This window comes from Lutjanus erythropterus, chromosome 5, assembly GCF_056507025.1.
Source record: "Lutjanus erythropterus isolate fLutEry1 chromosome 5, fLutEry1.hap2, whole genome shotgun sequence".
Taxonomy (NCBI): domain Eukaryota; kingdom Metazoa; phylum Chordata; class Actinopteri; order Lutjaniformes; family Lutjanidae; genus Lutjanus; species Lutjanus erythropterus.
In genome coordinates, this window is record NC_139321.1 from 18603203 (window position 1) to 18629288 (window position 26086).

Below are 26086 nucleotides of genomic sequence, written 5' to 3' on the forward strand. Positions count from 1 at the left end.
GTGGAAGTGGATCTCAGAGTATAAACTGGTATACAATGGAGCAATGGTTTGCAGAAAGTATAAGACAAGAGTTGATGGTACAAATACGTCTTTAGAGTAAACGGTGTGAACTTCTTGTCTCCTTAGCAACCAAGCTAAATTGGAGAACAGAGAAAATCTCCTGGAGCTATTGTGACTGACCAGCACCAACTAGCCCTGCAATTATAGTCAATATGTTACTGCTTCTAGACTAAATATACTGCAGAGAAGACATGTATTTTTACACAGAATGAGGACTGTCGATTTGGTCCCCCTCACTTACACTGAAATTGCTTAAGAAAAAAGATGTCTTTGTGTCCAGTATGGACAGGAGAAACAATTACAACAACCTGCGATTCTCTCAATGGAAATGTGGGCATGTGAGTTTGGTTTTAAGATAAGACTTGAAAAAAAAATGCAAACCCATCCTTTAAGTAACTGGTCAAACCTTGAAAGCAAGCAAAGTGGTGAGATCCTCTGATACAGGGCATAATACAAACTGTACATGAACTCCAACTCTATCTACAAAATCTACAGTGTTAAGTAATAAATGTGCAAGAACCAAAAACAGTTACACAAATGAAATAAATTATATTTGATCAAGTATAGCAAACCAATTGAATTTATCTTTATGCTCTGCGAATAAAATAAAGCTTCAAATATTAGTTTTTGGTAAATTCATGCAGAGCTGACCACTGAGTGCTCGTTAGTGTAAGACAGAGAAGCACAGCAGCAGAAGGAGAGAGAGCGCAGTGTGTATCACCATACATGGAGCGGAAACCAACGCAGGTTAGACTGAGTCATAGACAGTCTCTCTCTCTCTCTCTCTCTCTCTCTCTCTCCCCCACACACACATATACAAACAGTAACATCAAGATGAGGACACACATGTTCATATTCACAACTAACGTCTCTCTCACATGCCCGCGCTCTCAACGCTCTCTGCTTACACACATTTTTGTAAACACCTGCCCTCCACTAAAACACATTCAAGTGTCCATAAATAAGCCACCTCAAGGATTAAAAAGAATATATATCACATTTTCACAGCAGGCCTCTCTTGGCTTCACCCTTTTTGGAAAACAAGTCAAACCTATCTTGATAAGAGCTTGTTTAGAAAAGTATCAACTAGGCACAGTTTCACTCTTAGTAGGCTCGACTCAGAAGTTAATTCTGAGTCACTAAAAACTAAACAATCCCTTTGGAAAAGTGGTTGTTAACTTCAACAAACATCAACAAACATCACTAAATCACTGCCTCTGTTGCTAAATATAGAGGTGGGTGTAAAATGACAGCATTAGCAAAGTCTCCACACAGCAATTAGAGGATAAACTGGTGACCATTAAGACATTTTAGATCCACAGTGGAGGCGTTTGTTCTGCCAGTTCAGGCCCAGTTACCTGCACACGTGCACATGAGTCCATGAGTGATTGCAGCACTTTTTAAACTGGTCCTGTGCTGCGTTTGAAGTACTTCAGGTTGCTGGTGACTGGAGTTTTCCACTACAGCTGCTGTCATCCATCACTGATTTTCACTGTTAAGCCACAGTCTTTCAATCAGTTCTCTCCATCACATCTGTAGGCAACAAGTACGCAAATGCATGCAAAGGTAAGGCAATATTTAGGTCTCGGGTAGAGTTAAAATCTGAACTATTTTAAAGGGCAAGTATTCTTATTCTTTCTTACGATCAACAAATCTAATCAAAAGACCAAAATGAATTGTAAGTTGATTCAGCTAACAAGTATCAACAAGGGACACCGTTGTTCTTGATGACATGTTCATTTATTATGATGAACATGGGCACTAGAGCAGCAAACAATGATTTTTGATTAATGTGCTCATGATTTGTTTGATTAATCATTAATTGTTTAGGCTATGAAATGTCAAAATTTCCCAAGGTGACATCTTCAAACGCCCTGTTTTTTCAACTAACAGTCAAAAACCAAAGATTTAATTTACAATGATTTAAGAAAGGCAGCAAATTGTCACAGTGGAGAATCAGGTAATGAACACAATTCAGTATTTTCTGTCTTAAAAATTATTATTTAGCAATCATCAAAATGGTTTTTATAGATTATTTAATCAAGTAATCAGTTAATCATTCAGCTCCAATGGGCACTGTATTTTATTTTGAGTGGATCCCATACACTCTGTCTTGTTGAAGTAAATATTTACTAGTGTATAAAATTCAGCAGCTGAGAAAATATTCCCCTTTGAGTAATGTTTGCTGAATACTACAATACCTAACTATTTTATTATTGAGATTTTTTTTTTTTTTTTTTAAGTGAAACCATATTTGCGGCCTGTTTTTAAAGATTTATATAGATACTGTCTGGGAAAGTCGTAAACTATTGAGAGGCGAGCTACCACAGTGCTGGTTTTGGTCTTTTTATGAGATTTGTTGACAAAAACAAAAATACAGAATATGGCCTGAGTCTATCATTTCAGATCACTCCAGTGGAGGCTAGTAACCCTCACTTTATTTAATGAATGAACTGGATTTGCTTTATAAACCAAATGGGTTATCTAAACAAAATCTGTACACACAATACTCAACTCCTTGTCTTTTCATAATATTTTGAGTCTCCCAAGCAAACATATTAAAATTTGCCATCTGTGTTCTCATATAACCTTAATATTATCATTGACAAAGAGGGTGAGTGAGTAAACTAAACAAACAAGCAATACATTCATTTCCAAATGTGCTAGCTGTCAAGGTTCAGATAAAAACATTTATTTTCATTTATTTATATGCATCAATAATTATTTAAATGCTAAAACCCTGCCACAACCTTTACACACCCTTATATTATATAAGACTATTCAGAAAATGTATGTTTAAATAACTTATCACTCAACATGTTTTTTTGAATTTCTTAGTTCTTGGGACTTAAAATTTACACTAGTTTCCTCAGTGTTTAGAGAAAGTCTGGAGGTTACCTGTAGCTGTGTCTTAATCTGTCTCCCCCTCCTGTGCCTGGTTTTTCTGAGCGACAGGAACGACAGTCGTCCCTAACAAACCTCTTCTCACAATGTAAGGACATGAGGGACCACTAGGGATGTCTGCAAAACCTGCAGAACAGGAAGAGGTAGATAGAGGAATAAATCAGAGGATTAGGAGACAGCAGATGAAGGTGTACAAGTACAAAAATAAAAGAGCTCATAAAAAGACAAGGTGCGAGGTGAGGGGAAACGACAGGAACATCTTGTTTTCTGTGCATTACAGGGTCAGAAAGTCACAACCAAGACATTCAGAGACACATGAACACTATTAATGACACACAACCACCTTCTAATTCACAATTTGTTTGTCTGGGCAGAACTGAACTTTGAAGTTGGTCATAGTATTATGCAGTGTCTGGGAACAATGCCATATTTTTTAATTTTACTAGCCTGATAACCAGACTTTAAGCTTTTTCTTTCATAGAAATTTTAATGGTGGTTGTCAAATAAGGTCATACTGAATATTCTCTTCTTTTGCCTCATTTCTCTGAATAGAGGTCCACATCTCTCAGTAAACAGGCATTAAATTTAATACTTGTTTACTATCAGAGCCACATTATGATCTCTGAATCTCTGTGGTTTGAAGTTTAGTTTCTCTACAGCATCTGCTTAATTTTACAGTTTCATATTCACTTTCATATGTAAAAGAGTCATGATAAGTTACTGCTGATGAAAATCCAGCATTTCCCAATTGAACAAAATAATAACAGGAAATAAAATGTTTATACACTGCTCAGATGCTTGACTAAAGATGAGAGCTTTATTAATTAAATACACACCTTCAAGCAGGTGCAAATGCTGTGCTGAGCTGACTCATCGAGTTAATCCAAGTCAAGTCAAGCAGCACATGTGAATGGAAAAGGAGCGAAAGCCTTCATTGCCTCCATTTCCATTGTACCATTTCCCATTTAAGACAAAAGCCAGATGTTAGTGGGATTTTTGTCCAGTGTAAAAGGCGATTAGATTTCATTTTCAGTCATTTTTCCTTGTTTTCACCCCTCAAGCTTACAAGTAACAAAGTTACCTTTCATGACGACTTCCGGCAGTCCGTAGGGTTCATACTCGGTGTCGTCAAAGGCGGCTGACAACTGTGTCCTGTTGCGGCGGATTCTTTCAGCCAAACGGGCTGGGTCAGCTGGGATGGGGAAGGAACCTGAAAACAACATCCTGTCTCCTAATCCTGCCCCCTCCTCAGATAATGGATAAGGAGAGACAGGAGGGGACTCCACCAGGTCTTCTTCAACTTCTTCTTCCTCCTCAGTCTGTGTGTATACACACTTGAGTTCAGATGCACTGCGAGGATACAAACTCTCCTCTGTCTGACTGCTGGCACTTTTCATTTCTGTCCTGACATCTCTGTCTGAGGACTCATTGGTCGTATTTATTTCACAGGTCACTCTGGAAGCATCTGGTTTGGCTGCAGGATTCCCCATGTGACACTCAGTTGATTTGGTCTGCTTTGGTCCAGAGCCTTTTTGGGAGTTTTTGGTGACATGCTGTTGACCCGTTTTCTCAGATGACATCTGGATAACTTCAATGTCTCTCTTCTCTTTGTGTTGTGTTTGACAGCTATTTGACTGATGTAGGAGGTTAATCTCCTGGTTTTCCTTTTCAGAGTCCTGAGTCACAAAAAAAAACAAAAAACATAACAATTACAGGCCTAATCCTGCATGTGTACAAATATTGTGCTTAATAATTGTAAGTCACTGACATAAATGAAGATGAACATGGGCTTCTACTTCCTCACACAAAAAGTTTCTTAGAAAGAACTGTGTAATTTTGTAGCAAAAAATTAAATCCTAAGAAAATTGTTGGGAAAAGGCAGCATCACAGGAAAAACAAAGTCAGTCCTTATTCCTTCTAAATGGATGATAAAAAGATCCTATCACACAAAAAGTGGTCTCATTTGTAAGAAAAAAAAATAATATCACCTTGTCAATCTTGGCAGTGTCCTGGTTATGTTCCTTAGGTGCTGCAGTCTTTTTCGAGGGGAGGAGACTCTTTGGTTCAGGAAGGTTGCTGTGCTGCAGCCTTGTGGTAAAACATGAGAAAAAAAATTAATTCAAAGTATATATGGAAAGAAGACCACAGAAGCAGGCCTTGGTATTTTTGGCCATGCATCCTATTCTGTGTACTTTGTCAGTTCATTTAGCCTGTTCAAAAACATGTGACAGGGACCCCAGTCAGCCCTGAATCATTACTCTGCAGGGCACCTCATTACTGTCCTGACTTCATAAACAGCAATCACTGGTTTGATTTCTCCATGTTGGTCCTGATGATGCACTGATGATCACTTTTTTTTACTTCCAGGCCAAATGAACTGAACTACACGTGTAAAAACAGTCTCAGCTGACTGTTAGCTCATCTCAGAGCCCCCACTCTTAACAGCAGGATTTCATTTTGAGACTGTCAAAAAATTACCATTTGAATGACACAGCCAATATTATTTTCAATAACTTTGTGCTGATTCGCCCATATTAGGGACAATTATTATTAAGAAAGTATACTAATCTGGTCTCATGTAGCACACCTATTTTTATGTGTAATTAATTTATTTTACATAAATATGTGAATAGAAAAATAATCTTTTTTTTTCAATAGCTTTCAAGACACGTTACCAAGTGACTCCAAATCAATACTGAATTTATAACTACACCACACAAGCAGGACACACCTCTTTTTATCAGATTTTTGTGGTTCCTCTTTTTTATATTAATGTTACTAGAAAAGTGATGATTTTATTTTAATATCAGGCTCTGCACCGCTTTGTTCTTTTTTCCTCCGGTTTCTTTGTCTGCCCTCAAGTTGCTAAGCAGAATGTGAAATTGTGTTTTTCCCACTTTAATGCAGAACACTCCCACACTGTGTTCAACCTCATATGCCACACACATTCTCCAGCCTTTGTCTCAAAAAAATCTGTGGAAAAGCTCTATACTCATACATTCAACTAAACATATATACATTATCACCTATATATACACACACCTCACATTTAGTATATTCATTCAACACAATATTGTCATATTTTTCACTGATTCTGGTATAAATGTGTTACCTAGAGAACAACATGCGGCTCTGCAGTTTGTTGGCGGAGCAGGAGAGGAGTAACTCATCTTCTCTGATGACTGTCACATTACCAGGGTTCTCCTGAACCATCTCATCAGTCTGCTGCTGGTTTGACTGGGACTGTCTGTCAGCAGAGATCTGGACCTGGGTCTCAGACTGGTTGTCTGCACTGGGAAGGAACTGGTCAAATGTTGGGGCTGGTTGGGAGGCTAGTCTCCACACAGCAAGCTCTTCAGCCTGCTGCTGGGTCTCCTCAGAGAGAGCCTGTACCTTCATGTGTAGCTCCACCACCTGGACAGACAGGGAATGACAGGACAGACTGAGTCAAATCAAATTCAATTAGGGAAAATACAAGGCTGCATACAAGTCAGCCTTTTCACAGGAATTCAGATAACTGGGAATACTTATAAAATATTTGGTGGATATGCATTAGGCATGGGGTTATACCAGTTTGGTACTACATTGTCCTCGTTATTCCAAAGTAAAACTTGCCATAACACAGACTATAGACTAATGTAGATTTGTGACCAATGTAGGCTGCTCCCTGCTGAAACATACTGTATGTTCTTGCTCTGCCCTAAACGCTCTAACTACTGGATATCTATTTTCCAAACTCTATCTGATGTTTTTGGGAAGGTGATAGAACCTGATCCCTTGACTGCCATATGCGGTGTGTCTGAAGAAGGTTGTCCGCCTAGGGGAGCTAATAACATAGTTGCAACCTTTATGTTAATTAGCAGAGAGACTAATTCTCCTAAACTGGAAAAATCCACAGCCTCATAGTTATATTTTATGGAAATTCACGTTTATATTTTATTTTGTGGCCCTGCCCTTCCTCCTTTTAAATCTCCTCATGTCACTTTCAAATGTGTAGTCATAGACACAACAGATCAATCAACACCCCTCTCTTCTTTTTTGTGTGCATTTTTGTTTTTCATCCTCTGTCAATTACTTATTAATTTTTGCATTCAGAAGTGTTATATGAATTGTACATACTGTATATCTATTGAATTCTAATGTTGTGAATTCTGTTTCTCAGTAAAGATTACATATTTAATTTTCCTCACTAAGTGACAAACTTAAACTTATCGACCCAGTTTTGTTACTGTTCTTCAGTAAGATATGTCACATTGTTGTTGTGATATAAAGCCATAGTACACCATGAGTACCTGTTGCTGTAGGCGTTTGATCTGAAGCTGACACACTGCCTCCAGCTCTTCTTCAGTCCTTTTATCTTCCCTTTGAAAATCTCCTTTTTCATCTCGACTCCTCTTCACATTCTGCAGTTGTGACTGTTGTGCCTCAGTGATGATGTCATTTGGTGACCTCTGCTCAGCTAAGCAGGACAGAGCATCATTTCCTGTGCTTTGGGTTGGCTGGACTGGTTTCTCATGGTTTTCACTGTCAGTGCACAATGCTCGGGTTTTGCTGTCTGAGACAGTCAAGCTCTCTATTCTTTGTTTCAGCAGCTGATTCTCCTGTCGGAGAGCGAGCAGTTCTGCTGTTCCAGCATCTTGATTGTTCTCAGTCTTTCCCATCACACAGGCAGTGTCATGGTTATTCTTGCCCGAGTCTACAGAGTCTGGATGCTGCTCCCCTGAACAGAGTGTGTCATTGTTAGTAACAGTTGTTGGTTTCTCAGCATCAGACGTCACAATCTCTAGTTGAGATCCATCTTTCTGTGCATTACAGTCACTGTCTGCTGGTGAGTTTGTAGTGAAGAAAGTGACAGCTCTCTCCTTTTCCTGGTCTGGCTGAAGCTCTGAGATCTGCACTGACCTCTCTTCTTGTGCCTCTTCTTTTTGTTCTCCATCCTCTCCCTCTTTAACTGTTACCTTCTCTCTTTTTTTCTTCTCTTCTCCCTCTTTTTGGACCTTGAGTCCATCCAGCTCTTGCTTGTACTGCTGTAGTTCCTCTCCCTGGCTGAGGAGGGCGCTCTCCTTCTCTTGAAGCTCAGCTAAAAGGCCAGAGATGTGCTGACTCTGGTTCTCAAAGGCCATGGTTAGCTGCTGAGTCTGACGTGTCACCTGAGAAGAAAATAAAGATTACAGGGCAGAGGAAAATGTTAAAGCGAAACATGCCTCTACAGCCAGAGCTACAGATACAAAGCACATAGCACATTTTAAAAAGCCAAACCAAACAATAATCACGACTGTGTTGACAAGTCTCTGCTGACAGTTGTTTCCTTTATTGAGTCAGTACTAACATTTACTAATATCTGTTGATTTGGTTATCTCAATCTAAAAAACAAAAGCTAACAAGGAAAAACTGTGATCGCATCGCATAGAGTCAGTGCTGTACATTTAAATGATTTTTGCCACTTGTAAATTAGAGCTACACCGAAAGCTCAGGTCATCTTACTGGATTCCCACCACTGTTTACATAACAAGTTTTATTTGCTTCCATCAGCATGGAGGTTTGCTTCCTTAGAGATGATAATAACAGATATATAAAGTATTTTATTCCATCAGCTAGTGTATTTGTAAACTGTGCAATTTGGCCTGGTCCTCTGGTTTCTGACTTCTTTTTTTCTCACGGCTTTCTCAGACAGTAAAATTTAATTTTTTGGCAATAATTACTTCTTTGTGAGCTCACAACTTACAATCTCTATGTTTGGGGCAAACTTTATGCACTGATGTGTCTATCCACCATTACTTACCTGGCTCTGCAGGGCCTCCAGTTTAACCTGGTACTGGTTAGCACGTTCCGTCTCCTGTGCCTTCTCCTTCTGCAGGCGCTTCACCTCTTTCGCCAAATCTGACAGGGCAGGCTCATCCTTCTGGACATCAGAAAGTGTCTTTCTGTGGTCTGACAGGGAAGATCCGACTAGATAGTTTTGTCTGGTGTCTTCCAGGTCAGAGGCCATCTGACTCGTTTGTTCCTCATCTGACAGAGGAGAACATTCGGTATCCTGGATGAGATCTGCTGTTGCTTGAGATACAACTATGTTGCGTTGGTTGGTGGACTGGCAGAAGAGGCGGTGCTGCTCTGGGGAAGGGAGAGGTTTGTTGTCGCAGTGAACCATGTTGGAGTTAAGCTCATCATCATGGAGAGACAGGTATGTCAGCGGGCTGTTGGCAACTGAGAGTTTCTCCTCTTCTAGCGAGTCTTCTTTTCTGCTGCGCTTTAACTCTTCTAATTCAGCTTTAAGTTCTTCCAGCTCCTTCTTGACATCTGCATCTGTGTTTGTCTTTTGGTCCCTCTCCTCTTCCTCTCTCTTTTTCTCTTCTCGTTCTAAAGCCAGCTGAGCCTTCACCTCCGCTAGCTGTTTCTTTAGCTGGATATTAAGCTCTATCATTTCACTCTCCCGGTCTTCTAGAGCTTTCTTTTTCTCCTCTTCCTGCTCCTCTCTCTCAGTCTTTTCTCTTTCCTCCCTTCTTTTCTTCATTTCTGTCTCCAAAGCAGCCAGGGCCTTCCTCAACCTCTCTGTCTCAGCCTTCTCATTCTCCAGCTGTGCCTTCCACTCCTTGCCCTGCTCATCCTTCTCCACAGACTGGCTGGCATGTTTGCGGCTGAGCTGTTTGAGCCGAGTCCTAGCTTCTGACTCGGCCCGTCGTTGAACTTCCAGGTCCTCAAGTCGCCTCTGCAGTTCTTCACGCACGTCATGTAGTTCTGAACGCAAAGTGGCGTTCTCCACCTTGAGGTCTTCAGAGGTGTGGGCCTGCTTGGAAGGTGCCTTTTCAGCAGAAAGCATCATATTACAACAATCACCATCCATAGAGGTGTTGGTGGGCGCACCAGCAGCAGAGTGAGAAGAACTAGAGAGTGTATGATCAAATGTGGAGTGTTTGTTTGTCCCAGCACTGTCACTTTCTATCACCTCATTGTTAATCTTGTTCTCCTCTTCATTACTTTTTCTTCTGTCTCCTCTCTTTTGTGAACACTCAGAGACTGGGGAAATAAGGACAGTTATGTGTTCTGAGTCAATGCCCTCTCCTGGCTCTCTGTCAGAGGGGTAAGAAGCTGTAACGTCTCCCTTTCTCTTATGCACATCCTCATCCCTCTTCTGCTCAGCAGCGGTGGGCCTCTTGATGTGGGCTGATGGTCGAGAATGAGGAGAGTGAGAAGGCTGAGGAGAGAAGCTCTGTCCAACAGGGCAAAACTGGACAGGTTGTACAACAGGTGCTGGAGCAGCTTTTTCCTCTGGAGTTAAAAGGAAAGTGACACAAAAGAAAAAAATGCAATATGAAAAAACAGGCCGGTGGAAGAACAGTAAAGAAAGAGATGATATGTTTAACATACACAGACACATTACTGGAATAATTAATTGTATTCTGATTTGAGAAAAGGGATGGTCTATCAGTGACCAGCAGGAGGCAGCAGTGGGGTAAAAGGGGAATTAAGATGGCATGGCAGGACTCATTCACTTCATTAAGGTCTATAATTTTTTTCTTTACACATTTCTAAATTAATTTTATGTTTATGAATTAAGCAAAAGGACAGTATAATTACAGGGGTAATCTATCTGGTCTGCTGCTTTACGCAAGACACTGAAGCAGGTGATGTGGAAACAGTACACGGAAACAGTGAAATCCACCTGTATAACTAACACTTGAAACACTTGTCTGGAATCATGAATTGTCAATCACTGCAATAAGAAAAGAAAAAAAAAAGCAAGACGATGAATCCCTATTTACTCCTGCCCTCCCTGTGAAGGAAGGAAAGAGAAAATAAAATCTCTACATAAGAAATCTGCTTATAAAACGTATCATATTAGCATAATTATTATTAGTACGTGATTGATATATCTCACGCATTAGTCCTCTCACACCCACAGTGCACTCCTCACCCTGCAGTTCTTTGAGGAGACGTAGGGCGTCGGCTCGCTCCTCAGCCAGTCTCCTCCCCTCCTCCTCCAGAGCTCGCTCTTTTTTCCTGCTCTGCTCCAGACTCAGTGCCACACCCTCCGCCTCACGCACCGCTTCCTAATGCAAGGTTAAAAGAGTACAAATTTTTATAATGCAACTGAAAGTTTCATTTTCAGTTTTTGCACCTGAAATGTTTGTATTTATGCAGCCGGACCTCCATACAAGGAAAAACTGTGTAAAAGCTATGTACTGGGGGCTACATATAAACACACAGTCACAATAGCAACAAAGCAGACAAACAAGCCACGTATAAAGGGCACATTAGTGCTGATGTTGCAACCTGATAAACATGTAATGAACTGCCACAAACAAATTACTCTGGAGAGTTAGACATCCTCTGCAGTGTGGTTGTAATGGGCTTTGGTCTGGTATTTTGAAACAGTTTTAGAAAAAGCTTTCTGATGTGAAGGACACAGACTTTTCTTGTGTCCAACTTCAGCAGTTCAACATACACTAGGATACAAAGGCTCATTTATCGTTAAAGTTGCAATGAGAAAGAAATTAATATCAGACAACTTATCTTTTTAGCTCTGTGAAATGCTCTCTAATGCTGCACATTTATTAAAACATAACAATGCAGCTAGGTGACTGAAGAAACCACTTATCATTTATTTAGAGTTCAGTTATTATCACAATCTTAGATGAACATATGGCACATCAAGATGTTGTTTAAAAATTTACAGAGTTCATTATATACCCACTGCTCAGCTAATGAATAATTGACACACGCAGACCCTGACTCACTAGACTCAGGACCATCACTAGTGTGTGCATGTGTGTGTTACCGTCAGTTTGGCTTGTGTCTGAGCCTCTTTCTTCTGGCTCTCCTGCAGCTGTCCCTCTGTCCACTTCAGTTTCTCTTTCAGAGTGTCCAATTCTTTGTCCAGTGCCTGCTTCTGTAAAGACAGCTGGTAAAAGGATATTATGACTCAGTAGCTGCTGGAAAACAGGGAAAACAAAATCACAGAGGACAGAAGAGAAAGTACATAAGAAAAGATGAAGAGGTAAAAACAACAAAGAGGCATAACTATTATTGTTGACGCAGGAATCAGGACCAGTGAAGGGAAGGGGGAGCAGAAGAGCGATCAGTGATCAATAAGCTGCGTCTAACGTACTATCTACCTCTCTGGGGAAATTAATGAAAACCTGATCGGTCTCCCACCAGTGCTCATTCTGCATTATTCATCAATTCTGTATGTTATCTCATGTTATGACACACATGAATTGTGTTAAAGATAACATTATTGTAGAATACTGAAGAATATTACTAATCACTTTACATTTACTAATCAAACTAATTGTTCTACTCAACCTTTTTAGATAAATGGTTCTCGTATTTTATGCTTCCATGTCATGGTGGAAATAGTAACATGTATAGTGTACATAAAAACATAGTAAAGACTGCTGATGGTGTATACCAAATTGTTACTTTATATAACTTATTTACTTATTTATGTTCTCTACTGACTCCAAAAACTGTAGTTAGTCAGTTGTCATAACCTTTGGTCACAAGGACAGAATGTGAACCTTATAACCCACATAGTCTTTGGTGAAAGTTTTTTCACCCTCATCTTGGTGTGAGCTACAGAGTCACCTAAAACTAGATTATTTTATTAGCGTGACGGACTGATTAAAAAAAAATTACAGGGGAATATTTTACAATGATGTCCTGTTACTGGATAATGTTAATTCATTGGTGTAATTTACTTACAACTTTTAACGTGGCCAGGACTTCCCTGAAAAAGAGATTCTGAATCTCAGTGGGAACATTCCTGGTAAATAAAGGTTACATTTAGATTCTGTCTTTTAAACATAAACTTAAGAGAAAGCTCCTGGGGTGGTCATTGATTGGACTCTTTATGCCACAAATATGTGCCTTGTTCTACAATATTTGTTGATCCAATAATTGTGCATTTTACAACAGGCATTTTAGAGAGTAAAGCAAAGTTAATGACACAATGTAGGGTTCTCAATAAGTAATGTTATTGCTGTTGGGATAAATAGCAGGAACAGTGTAATTTCTGTTTTTTTTCCTGCAACTTACCACTACTCATAAATGTTTACATGCAAATCAAATCAGATAATTTTTTTGTGACAGCAAACCTCTTGGAGTTGACCTGTTTTTCCAGTTTCTTGGGAGAATTTATGCAAATGTTCCTTCTGTACGCAAGGCTGTCATAACATGCACAATCAGCAGCTGAATGTCCCTGATTTTGTATGCGATTCGATTCAACACAGCTGTGCCTCTACTGTGTTTACTCCCTGTCGCCTTATCAGATATAACAAGATAACAGCTTTGTGGTTTACAATAAGGACACTGTGGGTAAAATGAATGGTCATTGTTAAGATTTTTTTACACTGTTTAAAAGCATAGGAATTAAGGTCAAGGATATATTTCTGTATGCGCTGTACTTGAGGTTAAAACTTTTATAATTGTTCTGCTGATAAAAAGTAAACACCACAGCATTCCTTCACATAAAGAAAATCTAAATAAAAAGAAAGAAATGACAACACTATCTTTAAGCACAAACATAGTCCTCATTCTCTACATTCATGCAACTTGCCTCAACACACCTTCGTACAAATCTTCCATCTATATCCACCCTCATCCTGCAATCATGCCTTCATGCCTCTCTTACTCGACACTCCGAGAATTTCTCACACACAAGTTATAAGTTTGTTTCACGCTTCCATAACCAAAGCATTCAGCACTGTGAAGCGTAGTCACACGGTCATTACCTTCGCTGCTCAACCTTTCCACTGGGGAGAAACCGAGAGGAGAGGAGGACAAGCAGAGAACAGAGCGGGTGGGAGGAAAAAAGGAAAACAGAAACACAGAGAGCAGGACAGTGAAACAGAGAGTGAGAGAAAACATCAAGGGCAAGAAGCAAGCCTGGGAGAAGAAGTGAGACAAGTTTATTGACCTCTGGTACAAATAATATAAGTCCCAGGAGAAAGAGAGAGGAGAAGGGATAGAGACAGAGAAAGCAGGAAAGAGAAACAGGAAATAGCTGAAAAAACAGAGCTGACATATGAACCAAAGTACAAACAATATGTGCAGAATATCATTTTGATCCTCAGTTTCCCATGTTTATGCAGATCTGATTTATCATGGCAAATGCATTTGTATGAACATGCCATTAGTCAGCTTGTTTGCCTTGTTCATGTGTAGGACTTATTTTGTGACCTTGTGTGTACTTACTTTGTCAGCCTGGGCCTGAAGGGCATTGTGGAGTGTCCTGGCCTGCTGGAGCTCCTGGTTGAGCTTATTAACCTCCTGCTGATGTTGCTTCTCCAGACACTGCCTCTCCTTCTGAATCTCTGTCAAATCCTGGAGGCAACAGACATCAAAACTACCTTTTACCGTATTGACTGGATGGAACAAAAAGCAAGCTAGAGAAAAATCTGAAAATCTCGAATTTTCCTTTCTCAAATCATCTATTTTAGCTTCCCTTGGTCTTTCATCGCTCTATGTCTCACCCTCTGATGTTGTTTCTCGATCTCCTTGGAGCGTTGTTGGTGTTGCAGTCGGCTGCTCTCAGCATTTTGCCTCTGACACTTCAGCTCCTCTTGTAGCTGCTTCACTCTTTGCTCAGCTCCAGATGCCTGACACAAAAACACGCACACACAATACTGACAGTAAGACAACTTTGGTGGTCATAATCTTCGTTACCATTGTGGGTTTAGGTTAAGCCAGTTCAATTCAATTATGTAATTACACTTTTAAAAAGGCCAGATTTGAAACAAGTCAAGCAACAGGAGGTTGGACATTTACATTTCCTCTCTGACCTTTAAAGTTAGGAATTTAAATATGTGAAACAATGCATCTTTCTATTTTTCTCCATGTTATCAATTTTCATTATTGGAAGAAAAACAATGCACATTTGTAATCCTATATTAGAATTAGCATGTTGTTTTAGAAAACACAATGTAGTATTTAGCATCTTTTTCTTCAGTATGATTCTCCTAAATTCCCTCTGCTTAAACAGCCGAAGTTAAAACTTTTTAAAATTATAACTGTCTCTGTGCTCAACAGCAGACATAACCAATGAGCTCATTAGCCCACTAATAAACAATGTAAACACCCATAAACTGATATGATAAAATTATATACTTTTTTCATAGTTATAAATGGTGAAAGGGCCAGAATCTGCCCATAGGCCCACAGTTGAATATGCCTGGTTTAGAGTGTGTATCATGCAAAACTATGACAATTGCTGCACAGCAATTAGTCAAATATTCAGTTGATCTAAAGGGCACACGTATAGTCAACTTTTTTGGCCATGTTTGTGTCTCTGTGTAATTAAGTAATTTCTCTAACTCTGTTTTATCAGCTTGCTTTCATGTGATGTGTTTCAATGCATTTGTTATATTGTTTTTGCTTTGTTTACCTTGTTTTAATCTTCTAATGCTGTTTAAGGCTCTGCATCTGACATTCAAACATAAAGGAAACATTAACACTTTGAGTGCTTGGGAAAATTGGCAGCCTCTCCCAGTCTCTCCTCGGCATTGTACATTGTTTGCCTAAAGGTTAGATTTTCACAAAACATTAGCTGGATTGTTTTACGGCACAGGAGAGAACAAGGGCACTGTTTTTCCAGCTCAAACTTTTTAAAGTTCCTGATAATAAAAGACTGTGATTGCAGAAAATATTCCCAAAATATTTGTCATTGACATAGTCATCGTCAGAGAAAAATGTTTTTAACAAATGAGGCCAACACCCATTTTTTGGAAAAATCAGTGCTTACAGGAAATAATAGAGAATTAGCACTGGTATGAAACATTTGTTTGTTATCAGTCGTTGTAGTGTGTGTTTTTACCCGTTCACTCTCCTGGGCCATACGTGTGTGTGCCAGACTGAGCTCGTCACGGGCTCTCTGAATGCTGAGCTCCCTGGCAGTGAGCTCCTTCTTGGTTTGCGCCACTTCATTCTGAACTGACTTCAACAACCCAGCCTTTGCAGACAGCTCCTCCTCCAGAGCAGACACACGACTCCGCATTGTTGCTAAAGATGCTGTTGAATAGGCCAGACAAAAAGAGATAACACTGGTTAATAAGCTCATTTGGGTACAAAACCATGTCTCAGAAAAACTAAATTCATCTCAACATCTTTTAAGTACAGTACACCACATCACTTGTGTCTCAAATTTTACCTTATTTAATACAAGTTATATACAGTTTGTTGTACTATTCATAATTTTCCAGAAGAAAATAGTCACAAAGAATTGATTTCATTGTTTAAATCAAAAACTTTGAGGTAAATTGGAGTTCTAAATATATCTGAATCAGAGTGTGGGAGGGATTTCAACGTTAAATGGGAGAAAGGTTGCTGAGTGAGTGGAGACTGACAGAGAGACAACAGGGGAGAGGAAATACTGGGAACGCATATTTTTCACCAAAATGAGCATTGACACTATCAGTAAGAATACCCTGATTTCTTACAACTGACCACCAACAGTCAACAACACAGCAGCCACTTGTGGACCTCACAAACTGGGTCAGTCCATACCAACTGGGTTATTGACAACAACAGCTGTTGCCTGTGGCTGTTGATTTCCAAAGCCAGGGATGAAATCATTTTACTGTCTCTCCAATATGTTGTTCTGTATATTTTTCCTGTTCCTTTATTTTTAAAAATGTTAGTTTTTTACCATCTATTGTAACATCTACATTAGTATATATTTGTCTTTTAAAGATAGAATTATAATCACAATTTGTTGCTACTAGTATAATAAAGGACCTTCTGATGCTTTCTACACTTTTTACATTTACCAATGGAATATAATACAATCCCAGCCAACCTGAATAAAATCCTAGTGGAACTTCAATGAATACAGTGGAGAGGAGCATAATGAAAACCACAGCAACAAAAAGCACACCTAATGTAAACACTGCACCGCCCCTTTCACTCTGTGTGCCAGCAGCTAAAAGAAGCATTTATTGTTTCACGCTGAACTATCCCCTTCCTCCTTTAAACACACTTGCACATACACAGTGGAGTTCAGCTGAGAGAAAGAGGAGTGTTATGTCACAAGTATAAAGTGTACTAAGAGCCACTCTGCATCATGAAGCTGGCCTGGGAGTGAGCAGAGGAGTCTCTGGCTGAGCCAGTGATTTCTACACCACCTCTTATGTAACACGTGTTGCTGAATCTCAACTGAGATTATACAGACTACACTACATGAGATTCATAATGATCACATTGTTTCACTTATACTGAGGTAGTCCCATCAGTGCTAAAAACCAAAACAAATAACATTTCATCATTTGACGATATCACAATAACAACCCCCAAAAAATTAAAATTGCTGAATAACTGTCAGTATATCAGTCGTGATGTAAATATAGAATTTGGAGTATTTTTAAAAAGTAAAGGATAGTTATATTTACATACTTTTCTAATTATCAAAAATTACCATTAAAAAGCCCCAAACTAATGTTGATCCTACAAACAAGTAGGGGCATGGTGGTTCACAAAATTCACAGTTCAGATTGTATAAAGGTCATGGATTTGATCATTTTTTAAATCAGAAAAAAAGAAAGAAAAGGTGGAATTAGGGTTAAATTATTTTTATAATGCAGTGGACTTTGATCACTCTGTCTACAGAATCACTATAGTAATGTTAAATACAGTACTGTGCAAAAGTTTTAGGCAGGTGTGAAGAAATGCTGTAAAGTAAGAATGCTTTCAAAAATATTAAATGTAATTGTTTATTTGTTTTATATATATTTATATATGTATGATTAACCAATTATGCCAAACAGGTGCTAATGATCATCAATTTCATATGTAGGTTGTAACACAGCCATTAATTGAAATGGAAACAGCTGTGAATGAGGCTTAAAACTGAGTGAGGAGCAGAAAAACTCTGCTACTAAGGTGAGGTTGTGGAAGACAGCAACAGCAACAAAACACAAGGTGGTTATACTGCATCAGCAAGGTCTCTCTCCCAGGCAAAGATTTCATAGCAGACTGGGGTTTCAAGATGCACTGTTCAAGCTCTTTTGAAAAAGCACAAAGAAACAGGCAATGTTGAGGACCATAAACAGCATCTTCACACCTGCCTAAAACTTTTGCACAGTACTGTACATATAATAATAGTAATAGTAGTAAACAATATACTTCAGATTCTTCACTGTATTTTACTGTACTATAGTACATACAAGAGATAATTATTCACTCTATATATAATGTACTACAAAACTCTGTAGTCTTGCTCAAAGTCCCACTCACAGCATCTGATTGGTTAGAAGTCACAAGAAATAGCCAATAAAATCACACACAGACAGGCAGACAGAGCTGCACCGGTGAGCTGAGCAGAGCTGTGTGCACCAAAGTTAAAATAAACATCACAGCCTTATGATCTGTTTGCATGGTAACAGCATGCACAAGTTCCCCAGTTACACCAGTGAAAATGCCCAAAGTTATGGCCAGGATTTCACTCGACAGAGGCCATGTGATGTATTTTTAAATCAGACACTCTTCCTTTTTTGAGACTCTGCTGCCAACAGCAACAATAGTGCAACGGCAACTGTATTTCACACTATGATGGTTTCATTTAGTCTATGGACCACATGTGAGGAGAGCCGTGGGGGTTCCACCCCTACTAACAAATGCTGACTTTGTCACCAAAACCTTAAAATAGCTTATTTGTCAGTGCCAAAGGCCTTCATTGTTGTCCAAACATGATCAAAAATGAGCAACAATGTTGTACTGGGTGCAGGATGTAGATTTAATTTAATTTTTTCCAACCAGCCAAATGTTTTTCCACCAGCACTTGGTTGGTGCTAACATCTGTGTCCAGACTGGGTAACACACTCCTTCATAATATATTAAAGTTTATTTAGTCTTTTCCTGTTTGGAAAAGACTAAATAAGCTGTTTTAGGAAATTACTGAGCTTTTTTTGAAAAAAAAAAAAAAAAAAAGGGAAGCTCTATATGTGTGACCCATTTTTAAAGTCTTTAGTGGTGAACAAATACCCTGGGGGCTGAGACCCACAGACAGGGTAGGAAAGTCCAAGTGTATAGAGACGCACACATTTCAGGCATTCAGAAACCATGCACTGCCTAATAAGCAACGTTCAGCTCTAAGTATTTCTTCCCATAGTTTGTTGGGAATCAGTCAAAATTCAAGACCAGCTGTGACTGAGCTTTTGCTGCTCTCACCCCCAGGCTCTGGATCAGCCTTGCTGTTGACATTAGGTTGGTCAACAATGTTGACTTTGTGAACAGCATCTGTAAACCTATTTGTACTGTCAATGTTTTTACTGATGTCTGTAAACCCCTTCTATCAGAGCTCTGACAAGCATCTTAAACCTAAAGGCTAAAATATTAAATCAAGGGCCTGTCTCACAAAGTAGGACTTAATTCCCAGTAAAATTGATGAAAGCACTGAGCAAAACCCAGAACTTATCTGTTGACTTCAGCCCACGCTGGGTTCCAGACTTACTTTATAACTTTCATTAATCCTGCTTTATGAGACAGGCTGCCAGGCTGAGCTGTATGTCAAACTGCAAATGGGCAACACCCAGTCCTGCCATATCACCAAGGTGACAATCTGACATCCACACTCACTGTCTGTCTCTGTCCTGTAGTCCTTCTCCTTCCCACAAACCCCCTGCTCTGACTGGACCTGACTGATGACATCAGTGCAGGGCGTCTGGGGAGAGGGCGGGGATCGTCTCTTGGCTGCCGCCCTCGAGTCATCCCGTTCCCAAGGAAACGCAGCCAAGGGTGTGGAGAAGCAGTCTGATTGGTCAGATGGGTGGCGGTGGGGTGTGTTCTTGTGCTGTTGTCGTGGTAACGAGGCTGTGCCCACTTCAGAGAACTGGAGCCGCTGCTGAAGGGAGGATTGAAGGATTAGATCAAGAGACAAAGGAGTTGTCAGGATGTCAAAGTAGAAAGGATATTTTAGTAGAATTTACAAACAATGGGGCTCTAGGGTCCACGCTCTTTAACTCAAGCAGCATTTTACTGAATAATGACTCACTGCTGTTCTATAGTATTAAAACTTTGACTCTGTACAGCCCCCATTGCACATTTGTTATTATGAAACCACACTTTCTGAAAATTAGAAAAAGAGTGGAAGTGGAGGAAAAAGTCACAGATGAAGTGTGAACAGTAAAAGTAAACTGCACACAATTGTTAAAACATTTGCTGTTTGATCTGTAAACATGATATAGTTTGGCTGAGAGCAAGGTTTTCACAGGACTTTTTTGAGACAAGGGTGGCAAAGGCTGGAGGGTGTGCGTGCCATGTTCTCTGTACACAGCTTGGGCATGCACCTTGAGAATGCACCTTTTAAATGGGGGGGAGGAAAAATCTTAATTTCATTCTCATTTTCACCTCCACTCGTATTTTGCATTCTGCGGCCATGTTAGAAACAGCACTTTTAGGTTATTTTTCATTTCTAATAATTGCTTTTAAAAAACGTATTTTCAAGAAGAAAAAAAATATTAGAACAGGATTATAATTTCATATTTTCAAATCGCTACACAAATTCAATAATATCTCACTGGAAACAAATCTAAAATGTCAATAAAATAAATCATATTCCTGACATCACAATACCGAGTGATGTTTAGAAAGAATGAAGAACACAGACATCAGTCAGTATTTTCATCCCGTCTTCTGTCCTTAATTGTTGTCCAAAAACTATTGAAAACAATCAGTGAGCCACATTATTGCACAGGGTGACATGTTCCTTTATTAAGGTGAACTTGGGCATCATAATTAAATTTAAGTCAAACCTACAAATGCATTTCTACTACCTAAACAATCAAGCGCACCAAATACACAACTGAAAATAGAATAGTTCAGAGCGTGGGCACTGTAGTTTAGTCTTTTCATGGAATTTATTGACAATAAAAAAAAAAACAAAAAACAAAAAAACAGCCTTATCATTTGACCTGGTAGACTGAAAAAGGTGTACCTTTCTGGACAAGGTATGAGGAGCCATGATAACAGCACTGTTGTTAATTAATTACAGTGGCTAATCAATGGAAGAAAGAACTAAAGAAAGAAGAAAAGAATGTCTGTTTGACTGACATGACAAGTCAAGTCCTAGGACTAAACAATTACATTTAATAAAAAACCCACTTTAGTCTTGGACTAACCTCTGCCTAGCTCAGCATAGAAACATATTGGTACTTACTCGGCTGGTAAACGACCGGCTCTGTCCTTCATCTCTCTGCCCTGACCTCTCCTCCTTTCTGCTTCCTACAGGGCAAAAACACAACATATGGATCGAGATTAGTACTGCAAATCAATCACCAAGGCTCAACAGGAACATCAGCAGTGAAGAACCCAACTGGTTTACTGACAAAAGAGGAAAGAGAAATAGACCAGTCCCCTGACAGTGAAGGCCTGGGAGAGGACAGGAGCTGAGGGAGTTTATTTATAACCTCTCTACTCATTTGGGAGCCTTGTGGTTTTTATGTTTAATTTTCCAAACTATACAGTGCATTAATGAAAAGACCGGAGGGGATAAACACAGGAGTCATAAAGTTATAGGACTGTACCATTGTGTTCCCAGGGCGAGGTTGTATTCCAGCAGGGTGTAGAAAACAGAGTAGTATCTGCTGACCTGCTGTTCTGCAGCTTCTCCAGCTCTGCTTCTAGCCTGCCATAGAAAGTGGGATGAAGGAGAAACAAGAGGGAAAGAGTTCAGTGTGGGCAACACAGATGCCAGAGTAACCCTTTACACTGGAGATTGACTAATCTCAATTTCATACCATTAGTGCCAGTTCAGAATGCTGATCTGATCTGTTCCTTTCACCGACTTGCTATTATAGATTTCTATTATAGATTACCATCAACACTGATTAGACATTCATATAAAAAGTAACAACTTTTCCCTTTAATGAGAACGTAAACCCCTACATAAAAAGACAACCATTCAAGGCACATTTAAAAACAGAACAACTGACAGAGAAGCTGATTGTCGCAGAATGTTGTCATCGGTCCTAACCTTTTAACTTCCTGGGTGAGTTTGTTGTTGAGGGTGCGAGCAGCATCTAACTGGCCCTCGAAAGAGCACACTTGTGCCTGCTTGGTCTGAAGGTCCTGGGTCAGACGCTCCCTGCTGGTCACTGCTGCCTTGGCTTCATCTCGAACACTCTGGAGTTCTCTCTGCACAAACTGCAGCTCTCCACGCACCTCCTCATACTAAGCAGGGGAGGAAAAAGAGTAAAAGAAAAGGTACAAGTTTCAGGATCACAAAAACTGAACAAATCGTGTAAGAGACAGACCATGGCAATGTATGGCAGCATTATACATGTTATCAAATGTTTATACAACATAATAGTTAGTTTGCCTCTTTTAACTACATTGCCATGAAGATCAGTTCTACATGGTCATGCAGTTGTTGGATGAAGAAAAAAATACAGCGAGGTCACAGAAACATGATGATATAGTCATATTGAGAATGTGATGAATTTGTGACATATTGAGACAGGAATGTGGCTCTCAGGGCACATTCAGTACTGTGCAACATAACTTCTTAATAGGCACAACCAACCACACTTTACAGTGATATTTTGGATTATTTTAAGTGGGGTTAAATGAGATAACTCACTATAATGAGTGTATTATCTACAGTAGATGCCAATCGACACACCCCTACTTTGGAGAAGGAGAGAGGAGCAAGAGCATGGAAATATACATGTTTTATTAGGAGGACTTACATAAGAGTATATAAGTTTAGGCATAAGCTATATTTAAAATATTTTCATTGCTTTAGGTTGCCACCAGATAGCCTTTTCTGAGTTAGTTTGTTTATGTCATTGTTTGACTTTAGTATTTTAAAAGGTTAATTCAGATTCACCAAAGTCACACAATGATACAAACAAATTAACAAACAGATTGAGGCATCTTAGATTAGAAACTCCAGTAGTCTGCTAGGTAAAATGACTGCTTTTGCCATGCCGGCAAATCTGGTTGGTTTTTAGAGAATGATATTTGGGTTTTTTACTGTATAAAATGGCAGTTTCCCGTCAGAAAAGGCTCTCTGATGGCAAGGTAAGGTGGTGAAAACATTCTAAATACAGTGTTCACTAATGATGATTTTCTTTCCCTTGTAATATTATTTTTTTTAGGTGGAACTTTTTTAGGTGGCTAAAATATGTTTGGCTGCTGACCATGTCCACGGCAGTACATTGCTTAGCTTCCTACATTTTTACTCCTAATGCTGCTGTAAACTGGGGTCATGCCAATCAGCTACTGGAGGTAATACACTGACTATGGATAAGTACCTCATACAACTTAATATAGCTTGAAGAGCTATTTATTTAGCAGTGAACATTCAAATAACAACTATATCATTGTCCATCATAGCATTGTGTCTTCAATCAGAATTTAAGCCAAACAACCAACTCTAAATTATCATGACCAAAATGCATGTTTTTTGGGGTTTTTTTGTTTGTATTCTTTAGAAATTCAACCTCTCCATCCCTTTCCAAACTTGACTTCCAAACACTCTTGATATCAGCACTAGTTCTTCTCAGTAATAATAAATTTGGTGAATATACCAATGAGTAACTGTTATTTATTTTGAGGGGAAAAGCATCATTTAAGCGACAGCCATTAACCAACTACTTGTACCTTCACAGTCTGTTTTTCAAGGCTAGTATGAATGTTGTCCAACTGCAGCTGTTTCTGCTTGTTCTCTCTGGACAGTCGCTCCTGATGGACCTGCAGCTCCTTCACCTTCTGCAGGACCCGTCCAGACAGCCCCACTGTCCAGTCTTCCTCAGCCCAGCTCATTTTTGCCTGGGCCTACCAGGGACGGAAAGCACAATTCAAATATAAGTGTGAGTATGAGTCTGGTGAAAACATTTCTTTTATATTCTAAAGGGAACTTCTGAGAGCTTGAAGTGACACGCATGAGACAATGTGGCAGCTGACCTGTCCTATTCCTGCTCGACAGATCCAGAATCAGACAGTTCCTGGAGTCATGGGAATCAGTAGCTCGGGTGAAGAATCTGTGACACGCTGTCTGAAACAGAGAGGAAGTGCAGGCCTGGTAAGTGAGGTGCAGGTAGTTCTATGTCATTTTGTGTTGTGACAGAGAATCCAGTCCGTACCACGTGTATCTAAACATTTTTCAATCATCTGTGCCTCTAGCTGTGTGTCCTGTCTTGAATATGTTATGTTGCTAAGGCTTTGATCCCTCAGGGAGACACTGGTTGTCACCGCTGGGCAGCTGTGACTCAGTGTTTTCCAACACAGACCGCCTGCAATGTTCCAAGAGCACTTCAAGTCGAAAATAAATCCCTTCTCTCTCAAACTTCTGCAACAGCAGATACATGTTCACATAAAAACTTAACTTTTTTGCTCAAATTGCATTGCATGTACTGATATTGTTTAAAAGTTAAAGTTAGATTTACAACACTGCATTAACAAGTCTTTTATTCTGTATATAAGGGTTAATATCAAGAAATGTACACAGTGTTAAAAGTGAGTGTTGGAATGAAGAAAAGCCTGCCTGGCCAAACCTGTAAAAGGTTAAGTCTGAACTCAGTTTTGACATGCACTCCTGCCTCAAGGCTATTAACTGTAGTCAGATAGCTTCTGTCATTGCTCACAGGTTGTGTCACTGTGTTTAACTATTCCTGAAAACAAGGATGGCAGAAATACTCAACCAAACTGACAGAAATGTATTCATGAAATATGCACCTCATGTAACACCTAGAGTGGCTAAAGAGACTGTTTACAATTTTGCAGGGGGCCGTCTTGCAAGTAAGTGTGGTTTCATTAGGTTCATGCTAAGTACTGCATTAATGAGAACAAGATGCTGGATAACAGGCTGCCAATACTTGTCTATCTGTCTTTATACTTTAGGCAATTTCTTATTTTGTCAGAAACAATCAAAAACCCAAACATATCTAACATACACCCATATTACAAAGACAGAGGCAACAAATCTTCATACTTGAGAAGCTTGGACCAGATGCTGTTAAGCATGTTGGTTGTGTTTTTGTTTCAGCTCCAGTCTAGTTAAATGACAACAGTTAATACACTGATAAAATATAAATTAACTGACTTTGACGAGGGCATAATCAGAAAGTAAACAAAAAGAAAAGTATTTCCATTGTTGTCAGTGGTGTTTCCAAAGTCCGCTATACAGAGAGGACTAACAGACTAGTAGACACATACTTTCTTTTACACCTGGGGGAACTAAATTCATAGACCAGGGCATCTCTGTAACACCACAACCCTACTTCATTAAAATGTTGTTTTGTCACACATTTTCCCTTATTTAAAAAGGCACTTTTAGCAATTTGGATATTGCACTTGTCCATACTACAGTTGCCACTACCTTATTGTTCAAGACGATGTCCAATTGATTAAAACATAACACAACATGTACACTCTAATTAAGAATACTACCTACCTCACACTGCTGCCTTAAAAGTTAGGAGGACCTCTACCTCCATAACTAAAAAAGGAGGCAGCTTTCTTATTCCATGACAACATACAGAAAACAATTATTATCCAACTTGTTTTGATTTGTGTTTGCCACACTAGCTCTTGTATTATGGTTTTTAACCTTTAAGCAAACTAAAGAAAGGAACTAATCTCCCCGTCTGACTAAATGTTCGTGAGGTAGCTTAAAGCAGGTTTAGTGGCAGATGGAGGAGGCAGAGATCCAGAAGTTGGACCCTGGCCTGTGCTGAACAGACGTCTGATCACGAGGTTCAAACTGAACAAGAGACAACTGACAACAGCCAGAGAGCAAAAAGATGAATTTGAGTTTAAAGTCTATCATGAAGACTTCCAGTGAGTTAAACTGAACACTAAGTCACACCGACCAGTTCCGACAGACTTTTTTTTATCGCCTGTTAGTGTTTGGTCCATCAGCGGTCAGTGATTGACAACTAACCTAGCAGTGATGCTACAAGCTAACCCCACACTAAAGCTACTTACCATTCACTTTAGAGAGTTACAAAGGGCGCCAGCCGCCAGAGAGGCTCACAGAGCGGGGGGACGGAGCTCTGATACCGCTGTTTAAAAGTAACAACCGTCTCCACGTCTTCACTTTATAACGAACCGCCTCTAACAGGACCGACGCTACCGACTGACGTTAACTGACAGTTTTCATATCAGACAATATGCCGCGCGTCTCGTGCAG

The 26086-nt window shown here is 39.5% G+C and overlaps 1 protein-coding gene across 1 annotated transcript; it reads right to left on the bottom strand.

The window, feature by feature from the left end:
- Positions 1 to 548: 548 nt before the first annotated feature.
- Positions 549 to 26086, bottom strand: LOC146326692 (uncharacterized). The gene is made up of 19 exons (XM_084719011.1): positions 25882 to 26086; positions 23860 to 23950; positions 23557 to 23730; positions 21926 to 22122; positions 21477 to 21577; positions 21110 to 21174; positions 19531 to 19795; positions 15776 to 15969; positions 14436 to 14561; positions 14158 to 14286; positions 11741 to 11863; positions 10877 to 11012; positions 8747 to 10230; positions 7257 to 8114; positions 6077 to 6378; positions 4953 to 5052; positions 4046 to 4640; positions 2959 to 3090; positions 549 to 1593 (listed from the first exon to the last, which is right to left on the bottom strand). Exons 3-18 carry the CDS (start codon positions 23716 to 23718, stop codon positions 2972 to 2974), a joined length of 4956 nt encoding a protein of 1651 aa, XP_084575137.1. The 5' UTR covers positions 23719 to 23730; positions 23860 to 23950; positions 25882 to 26086; the 3' UTR covers positions 549 to 1593; positions 2959 to 2971.

Bases quoted from the DNA above. Each gene is read 5' to 3' on its own strand.
- LOC146326692 (XM_084719011.1), bottom strand. From the start codon at position 23,718: ATGAGCTGGGCTGAGGAAGACTGGACAGTGGGGCTGTCTGGACGGGTC. The intron at 4,641-4,952 runs GTGATATTATTT...TTTGTGACTCAG, and splicing joins ACACTGCCAAGATTGACAAG to GACTCTGAAAAGGAAAACCA. The intron at 3,091-4,045 runs GTAACTTTGTTA...CCTGTTCTGCAG, and splicing joins GCCGGAAGTCGTCATGAAAG to GTTTTGCAGACATCCCTAGT.